This window comes from Octopus bimaculoides, chromosome 16, assembly GCF_001194135.2.
Source record: "Octopus bimaculoides isolate UCB-OBI-ISO-001 chromosome 16, ASM119413v2, whole genome shotgun sequence".
NCBI classification, from domain to species: domain Eukaryota; kingdom Metazoa; phylum Mollusca; class Cephalopoda; order Octopoda; family Octopodidae; genus Octopus; species Octopus bimaculoides.
The window spans coordinates 25756685-25766948 of record NC_068996.1 but is presented as its reverse complement, the minus strand read 5'-3'; the positions used below and the strand labels follow the sequence as shown (position 1 = coordinate 25766948).

At 30.7% G+C, this 10264-nt stretch overlaps 1 protein-coding gene across 3 annotated transcripts in view; it reads right to left on the bottom strand.

Moving 5' to 3' along the window:
* Positions 1–2760: 2760 nt before the first annotated feature.
* Positions 2761–10264, bottom strand: part of LOC106870596 (serine/threonine-protein phosphatase 2A 56 kDa regulatory subunit delta isoform) — a 120177-nt gene continuing 112673 nt past the window's right edge. For 2 of the 3 annotated variants that reach the window (XM_052973625.1, XM_052973624.1), the window contains one exon: positions 2761–8371. In XM_052973625.1, coding sequence (XP_052829585.1) covers positions 8225–8371 — 147 coding nt within the window. In that variant the 3' untranslated portion in view covers positions 2761–8224. The remainder of the gene's footprint in view (positions 8372–10264) is intronic. The other variant, XM_052973627.1, reaches the window with a different exon arrangement.

Here is a 10264-nt window from a genome sequence, read left to right as displayed (position 1 = left end):
AAAAACAAATGTAAACATGCAAAAATTCTATAATGAAAAAGATTGATGCCAGATATTTCTAGTTTAAGGAATAAAACAACAGCCCAAACTGAATGTTGATGAAATATGTCAAATTTTATAAAGGATTTGTAATCTTTGATTTAAGCTATTTAGCTAAGAGCTCAGTTTCAGTACAAGATATCCCCAAACAGGAGTAATAAGTTTACCAAAATCAAGAGCAACAGTACTAAAAACCAAATATAAACTGAGTAAAATTATTTAAAAAATTTATTTGGATAGCAAATTAATTTTTTTTAAATGTAAATTGCTAACAGTTTGTAATGAATAGAAAAATATGGTGTAACCTATATTGACCAGCAATAAGATTTGGAGGGGTTTATTTTCAACAAACCGATAACCATATTAGTTTTTTTTACTTCCGAATTTAAATGATCTTACTGCTAAATAAAAATTAATCTAAGAATGTTGAAATAACATTTTGTTTGCCAAATATAGTTCTAAACATACGTTTTCAGTTGCACTTAATAACACAAATTGACTTTTTTCTTTTTTACACTCCTATACAGAAGTATATTTTTTAATTCTTTAACTATTTCACTTTCCCTCATTTGAATTTAAATTTTTATAGGGTCATTAATTAATCTTTGTGAAATTTCAGAAACTATACACACACACACACCATATAGTCTTCTTTAAGAAAATCATATTTTTTCAATGTAAAAATTGCAAATCAGAAGCAGTTAGAAATTTGAACAGTAATTGTAATAATAATAATTTTTTTTTTTTTTTAATTTATCATCTTATTGGGTCTCCTAAAAACACAAAGTATCACAATCTGAAAGAGAAAAACACTGATCAGTTTCAGCTATTTCTATTCTAATTCACAGCACCTGCATTAACTTATATTATAATCTAAAGATATCTCTTAGTCTTCCAGTGTGGTAAATAATATTTTTTTAACCTGCAGAATGTTCACTTGGGAAATGAAATAAATATAAAAAGAAACCCATGACCAGCCTTTGCATTGAATTCTCAGTATTTACCATCAGTGCCATTTTAACTTCTTAACTAACTTTACTTCAGACATGTAACTATCCTCTATTCTAACAATACCACATGTCTTAAAAAAAAAAAGGAGTCTTTGATATTGAAATATTAAAGCTAATTTTGTCCTTTAAAACAGGTAAAGGAATTTAAAAATTGGCATTGTCATAAAGCAAAATGCAACCCTTATCTATGAATCAATGGAAAACAGAACATATATATCATCATTTAAATGTCCATTTTCCATGCTGGAATGGATTGGATAGTTCAACAGGAACTGGTAAGTCAGAAAACTTCAGATTTGCTCTCTGTTTTGACATGGTTTTATGGCTGGATGCCCTTCCTGATGCCAATCATTTCACAGAATGTACCGAGTGTTTTTTACATGGCACCAGCAGCAGTGAGGTATATGTATATAATTTGAGGTTGAAATACAATTTGAATCAAATTAAAAAAGAAATTATTCGAATTTTAAGAAATAAAAGAATTACTAAACGGTTTCAATTTCTACAATTCACATTAATACCAATACCTCTTAATTGATTATTTTGTTAATGATGTGTTTCATCAATTTGGAAATTCAAATGGTTCCAAATTTCCATATGCTGGTTATGGAGTGCTAAAACCAAACTTAGCATTTTCCAACAACTCCAAAGTTTTAAAATACTTTATGGCTTCAGACAAATGAAACTGATGTATAACTCCATTAAAACCCCACATCTCAAACTTTAAAAACTTATATATTATCAACTTTCTAAGTTTAATTAACTAATAACCCTTTTGAAGATATCTAGCCAGTTATATGTGTGTGTGTGTGTGTATGTATATATATATATATATATATATGCCCCCCACTATACACATAATTTAAAACATCATGTATTGTTTGTCTTCCATACTGGTATGGGTTGGACAATTCAACAAGATTTGTTAAACCGGATGACTACATCAAGCTTTATCCTCATACACACATGTATGAATAAAAATATATGCATATATGACTATGATTATACATATATATCAATATGATTTATGGCCATATCAGATTGAAAACACTGGTTCTTGTTTGATCACTGAAATTAGGCAACATCAAGCCTAGCTTGATGGGTGACCATCTGGGAAACATAGGAAAAAACCTGTTAAAAAGGCCATTATTTTTAGGTGCAGAAGTGATTGTATGGTAAAAAGTTTGCTTCCTAAACATGGTCTTGGGTTCAGTCTTCCACTACAACCCTAGACCAATAACAGTTTTGTGAGTGGATTTGGTAGATGGAAACCAAAAGAAGTCCATTGAGTGTGCAAATGTGTATGTTACTGTCTCCTTGCCTATTCCTTTTATGATAGTTGTAAGCAAGTGTCACCATCATGCAAGTGGTATCCTTTGTTTCCAATCTTCCATGAAAACATGTCTGGTCTTGAGGAAATATTGCCTTACTTGAAAACGGGTAAGAATAGGCAACATGAATGGCATCCAGCTGTAGAAAATTCTGTCCAACCCATGCAAGTACAGAAAAGTAGCCTGGTTTATTTTACACTATACAATGAACATAAATTAAAACAATTAAGGCTATTTTCCACCTATCAAAAAAAAAAAAGAAAGAAAGAAAAAAGATAGGTTAAGGAGGGAGAAGAAAAATAATTTTCCTGAACATTTAAACAAATATAATATCTACACTAATACTTTTAAAGACAAGGGAATATCAAAAGATTCCAAAGTATGATTTGACAACTTTATTTCTCAGTTTGACATAGTTCCTGTGATAACAGCTTGTCATAAACATGATGTAGCACATTCTCAATTGTTTACAGCAAACAAACATCACTCCAATGATGTAGATTTGAATTTTAAAAAAAAATGTATTGTACTGCATTATGAGATGCTGCACAGGGAGAGAAGAGAAAATTGGACTATAGACAGAAAGGCCTAATAATGCAAACTTTTTTTTTTTTTAACCTTTTCAAAGAGAATCATGCACCAATAGTAAACACTCATACAAGCTTGCATTTTCAACTGTCCAGAATGTAAATATGATTCCAAACTTCATGGCTTCGGATATAAATTCGGGAAGAAGCCACAAATGTCATTACATACATAGATACAAACACGCACACACGAATATGCACATACACACGCCATCATCTAACCACATGTACCATACATACATAATATAATATTATATATATACACACACACACACACACTCTGTGGAAGTTTCCTTCATGAAACAGGTATAAGATATACCTTATTCTGTGAAACAGGCACATTACCAATTTCATGAAAGCAAGAAAGATGAAGACAATGAGCATAAGAAAAAAAAAAAAAGTAAATTTACATGAATGAAGGTCTAGTCAAAAATTTATCACAATCACATTTTTATTTCTAAAAATTAAGCTTAATCACTTTTCCCCTTTGTACAAAATAGTTTACACTTTATTATTATTATTATAATATTATTATTATTATTACTACTTTTCATAAATCTTACTTTAAAATTGAAAGATTTCTATACATAAGTAAAAAGTTACACTGAACTAGACAAGCAGAAAATGATTTAAAATTAAAATTATAAACCTGCATTGACCCTCCCAAGAATTTTATTCCATTTTTAAAAAGAGAGAGAAAGAGGAAAAGACAATATAGAGGTTGTTTTAGCCCCATATAATAAACTTTAAGCACACCACTGACCAAACTGTTTCCATTTTCAGACAAAGGACCAAATGTGACCTTTGTTCTTTTTTTTTTTTTTCTACATGTAGTTTGAGAGCGATTTAGCTGTGATTTTAGCAGAAGTAGCATAAGCTCATCAAAAAATTCATTATTGTTTATTATAAATGCTTTTATTGTTATTCAAATATTCCTATAAAAAAAAGCAAAAATTATATGTAGGTAATAACTAAAATAATTCAAATCTAAATGGAGATCTTATTGTCCTAAAACAATTAAGTTCAAATGAATAATAAAACACACTTTATCTATTAAAAGCCAATTTCATCCTGAACTCTAATGGATTTAACTTAAATTTCCTTGTAATATAATTATAAATAGAAACTTCAGATTAATTTTACCATTCCCTGCTTCTGTAAACCTCTTCCAAATTCAATCATAATTTTAAGTTTTATTGGAGCATTTTTTAAAAATTTGTTTTTAATTTGAGTTTCAGACCCTTCTTACCCCTTTCTCCTCATCCCTGCCCCTAAATTTCATTTTATTTTTCCCCACAAGAAAACTTCATGCCAACATCCTGGTGAATGTCTAGAGGAATGGAGGGATGCTTTAGCTTTGAATCAATAAATAAACTACCATCTGTGTGTGTATACACACACACACACACACACAGGCATACACACATACACACATACACACACATACATTTACCTTTTCTCAGTTCACATCAGTACTACTCTTACTAATTCCAGCCAATAATCATTGACCACTCTGGCTGGGACAGTACTACACACACACACACACAGTGAGTATGGGAAGAGACTGGAGATTGTCACAGAAATCAAATAAGAAAATAACATACACATCAGTTCTCTAACTCAAAATGCTGAATGAAATTTAAGACAAAAAAAAAAATGAAATTAACAAAAATAATTTGAGATGAAGTGTTGTTGTTATTAATGATAGCGATGATGATGATGATGATGGTAGCGATGATGAGGATGAATGTTATATCAGTATCAAAGAGATAGGAACGTTTAAAAACTAAAGATATATTCAAGAATGACAGTAATGAATGATACTATGTTCTGGAAATTACTGCTGCATAGTTTTAGTTAGTGTGTGCTTGAGAGAGAAAGAGCATGTGAGTGTGTATGTGTGTGAAAGAAGGGATGCCAAAAAAAGCTCATATATGTATGTGTGTGTGTGTGTGTGTGTAATATATTATTAACTCTTACAAACCAATTATTCCATGTCAAAAATAAAACTTTTTTTTAAATGAAATTGAACCATCTGAGAATATTGCCATAACAATAACACTGAAGAAAAAACTTTTTCGTTTTAACTAAAGAAAATGAAATCAACTTTCCTTTTATAATTTATCTTAAAAAAAAAACAGCTAAGCCAGTTTATTACATATTAAGCATGTGTTACAACATATTGTATGTTAATGCAGACACATTAAACATTTAAACTGCATAGAGATTTTTTTTCTCCAATTATCTGTTAATGGCAAAACATGACAAATTTTTTTATTTTATTTTAATAGAGTAACATGTTATCCACTTTTTAAACGTACAATATTTTGTTATTGATCTAACATCCATTTGTCCATGCTTACATGGGTTGGACGGATATGTGTGTGTGTATATGTGTGTGTGTGGGGGGGGGTATTATATATATATATATATATATATGAGAGAGAGAATTATTATTTGACTGCATGCATTCCAGTTCTTATAAATTTCATATGACTTGTATCTCAGGTATTTTATATCCCAAATAATAGCAAAGAAAACTTTTTTCTTTTATTTTAATTTGAGAAAAATCCCAGAATATAAACTAAGTAATATTTGTTAATTCTACTATTATACTACAATAAAGATTGTTTATCAAGAACTTTCCAGATCTAACTAGATCAAATAAATGGGTTCCATAGAGCAATGGCTGAATAGTTAAGAAGTTTGTTTCACAGCAAAGTGGATTCAGGTTCAAACCCACTGCACAAGCACCTAGGGCAAGTGTTTTCTACTAAAGCCTTAGATCAACCAATACCTTGTGGGTGGAATTTCGTTGACAGAAACTGTACAAAAGCCCACTTCAGGGAACATTCATGGGTGATTGATTTAATCCATTGCCAAGTTTAACACCACCAACACCTGGCCTTTGGGTGCGTTTAGCAGAGTCTACTGCCACAAGAGTCAAGGCTGGTTTCCAGTTTGAGGATAACTTCCTTTCACTTATGTTAGAGAACCTGAAAATATCAACAAACCAACTGATTGGACCATTTACCAAGCAAGAACTAAGTGGGCCTGTTTCTCACTTAAATATTGGTGCTTATCATTTAGTTTTAAAATCTTACCAGATAATTGATAATGGGACTTATTTCTGTTATCTATTTAGTCTTTATTTCAATAAATATACTCAAACAAAACAACAGCTTATTCCATTTTTATTCTTCACGGTACTCTCCTTCAACTTCATAAACATTTTAACTGGAAAGAGATTATACCTCAAACTTTCTGCTAATAAAACTAACATATGTGAACTAATAAAATTACTAGATGAGTAAACCCTTTACATGAATTTCAAATGATTTCGTATGGATACTATGAATTAAAAATAAAATGATTAATTCAATCTATGATGATACATACAGATACATACAGATATATATATATATATATATATATATATATATATATATATATATATATATATAGCTTAAACTATACTTTAATATTACAAAGTAATACACTACAATAATAAACACTTTTAAGAACTCTCAACAGTGAATATATTAAAACACATCAGTCAATATATTTTGCTTGCTATTTCTCCATAATGGGCAGTATGTCATATTAACAAAGAAATTTATTTCAATCAGGGTAAAATAGTATCCCATAAACAGAGAAATAATTACTTTGTGACATTAAAAAGAAACCTGTATGTATGGGAGTATATACACACACACACACACACATCAAAAGAAACAAAGAACTATACAGAATTATGCAGTCTTGTTTATGGATTAGGAAATCTGTTACCAGTTACCAAAATTACTGAAATGTGGAATCTATGAAACTGTAACTGATATTTTACTAATTCTGAAATAGTTCAATAACAGCAGTGGAAATTTTCTCAGCAGAGAAAACTGCTAAACTTACAAATGAAATAATATAACTCCACAATTGGTGTGCTGTCAACCATTGTGATTTGCAATGGATTTAGAGAGATGAAATAGATTTTAAAAAAAAATTTTTTTAACTGTTTGAAGTTGCTGAAGTTTGGTCAGATTATTGGCAACATTTGGTCCAGTGTACAACAATTGTAGCAAATAGGCACAGTCACATGTATTGTATATAACCTAACAGTATGAAGCCTGAATTTGTAAGAGAAAAGCACTCTTCCCCCCAATCTGGGAGGTGTTGAAAGGTAGTAGGAACTCTTGGAAGTAAAATGCTTTGGACAAATGGGCTAACTGGTTATACATTACACAAAAGCATCCAAGGTATAAGTTCAGGTTGAATTCTAGCAGCACCAATGGATCTTTTGGGCTTTAAACCAACCCACATGTTTGTGGTGAACCATAATAATAATTATAATAACAACAATAATAATAATAATAATAAACTAAACTATTGATGCGTATGTGTGTATGTGTGTGTACAGAAAATATATTTTTAACTAATAAGACATGCAGTTCTAACAGACCCAAAACAATTTCACCTTCAGATGTACATAAGGAAAAGCATATGGTTAAAATGTGTCATAATGCTTTGATGATGTTTTTCTTTTTTTTTCCCAATATTCATCAATTCCTTTTAAAGGAAATTTAAATTTTATTTTAATGTAAACACATTCCTTATCTATTCAAAGAATATTTTCCACAGATGACATTAAAATTCTAAATCTTAAATGAAAAAAAAAAAAAATGAAAAATAATTTAAAAGAATGATTAATAACTTTGTAAAGAAAAAACTCCTAAATCTGAACTTTTTTATGATTTTTTTTTACCTTTTTCTTTTTTTTTTCTTTTTTCTGAACTTTTTGGAGGAAACCCAAAAGTAAAATACTAAGCTTGTGCCTTCTAAAGTTATAAATGTGGTAGATTAAGGCCAATAGACATGTTTCACTGAGCTATATGAGAGGGGTGGAGAAGGGAAAAATCTTTTATTTTTTTTTTTAACCATGTTAAAAAAAAAAAAAACAGTCAAACTAGCCAATTTGAAACCATGCACAAGTGTCTTGTTGAACAATTCCTGTCTGTGTGACAGACATCTTCAAAATAATACACTCATAAATTAAATTTTCATGTTTAGGACTTAAGAAGTAATGTTGAACCCAACTTTACCCTTAAGCTGCAATCTGTATTGGCTAAGCCACTTACTTGTGAAGTACCGAGTAAGTAACAAGCATGCACCACACAGATCAGCAATATACAATACATGTGACAAGAGGAAGTACCGTTGTCTAACTAGCCTTGAACTACTTCCCATATGCAGATGTAAGCAGTCAATTAGCAGCTTGTTGCTCAGTTGCTGAACACAGAAATTCTTCAGGTCGCTTGTGAGTTTCCAAAGCTTTTAATGTTGTCATATCGTGTGGTAATTCTGATTTTCTTCGTAGAAGCGGTTTTTCTTTACCTTTTCTTTTTTGTAGCTAAAAAAGAAATAAATTGTTATTGTAACACATAACATACACCAAACATATTTAAAATACAATAACTTTTATAGTTTTTTTTTCTTTTCTTGTTTTCACTGATTTCAACATACATGAATGTCTTTTTGCAAAAAAATGTTTAGTTTCCTAATTTCTTAAAAGAAAAACTCGCTTTGATAATAGTTTCTAAAATGATTTTGATATTCTAGTAATAAAATATAAATCTAAAACCTAATTTAGTTATCTCACTGCACAAAGATTTTTCAACATGATGGCCCAAAACAGAAGACTGGGCTTGCTAAATAATGGCATCCAGAATAACAGAAAACCCAAGTAAACATCACTTTGAAAATTGTACAGTGAAGAAAACAACTAGCAATACACAAATTGTGTACATCTACTTCCACAATTTGTAATGTTGATGCTGTTTTAATACATTTTATTTATTTGACATTGCAATGTCATTAGTTACAAAGGAGAAACAAAAATAGAAAAACATTAAAATTTGGTGATGTATCAGGGGTCATTAAAGAAAATGGGATGAGGTGAAAGCAGAAATCTGCTTATGACAGAATATCAAATTGACACTGGTAAACATAATTCAAGAATTCAAAACACAAGTTTTTCAATTTTAAAGCATGATTCAAGCATGTTGGTGTGGTTCAGAAGTTGGTGGCATCTTGAGCAAGTGTTTTCTACTATAACTCCAGACTGACTAATGCTGCCTTAGGTCTACTAAGTTTCTAACTACCAAATTCACTGCCATGTGTGCATGCACATGCATGCATGTTGCGTCTCAGTGAGTGTTTATAACCTGTGTGCTTTGCAAGAGAACTTGAGCTACAAGCAATGAAGTTTGTTGACAAATCAATCGCCTGCTGGTTTTTGTACTTCCAAAGTTATGTGAAATAAGAGATCCCTTACTTGAAAAGCAGGTAAGGATTAGCAACAGGAAGGCTACTGTGCTGTAAAACAATGGCCTCAACAATATATATTCACTTAATATATGTAGCACAGAAAAGGACCCCCCCCCCCCCAAATTGAACAAAAAGAATCAATGAATATTTCAAGCTGAACAGTGAAATAATAGGGAATGCCTGCATAATAAGTGAAATATAAAGATTTGGATAAAATATTGCATGGGTGGTTACCTCCCAACTCTCAAATACCCTACCACCACTACCATTTAGTCAAGAGGGCTTTTTGCTTTCCTTTGTCTGACTTGCAAGTTACTTGGTGACCCACTTGTGCTGGCGGCATACGAAAAGCACCCAGTACAGACTGAAGTGGTTGATATCAGGAAGGGCATCTGTCCATAGAAATCATGCCAAAGTTGACATTAAACCATTCAACTCATGCCTGCATGAAAAGCAGACATTAAATGATGACAACTGGAGGTTATGGCTACATCTATGATTTTAGCCAAAGCTAAAATGTCAAGAGTATATGTATTTGAAGTCTTCCATTGTTTTCTTTGATGGTTGGTTGACCAGATTTAATAAACTTGTTGAGGAAAGCTGACCAAATATACAATGCCAATGAAACCAGCATTTTAATGGAAATATTTTGCTGACAAAAATATTGACAGGTTTTGATGAAGCACATGGTTTGACATATAATAAAGAATGAGCGACGGTTTCTCTCTTCTAAGGCCTGAAAGAATACATGGATGTAATAAACCTTTACTGCAATTCATTCACTCACAAATTTGAGTCTACAGTTGAATATATTTTGTTTAAAGGCTTAACCACATCAGAAATTATTTTTCACTCTTTGATAATTGTAGTGCCCTTCCTCATGAATTTAAGTTTCAGCAACCCTTATCTGTATTTCCAAATAAGGGATATACATACATATACATATATACATACATATACATATATATATACATAT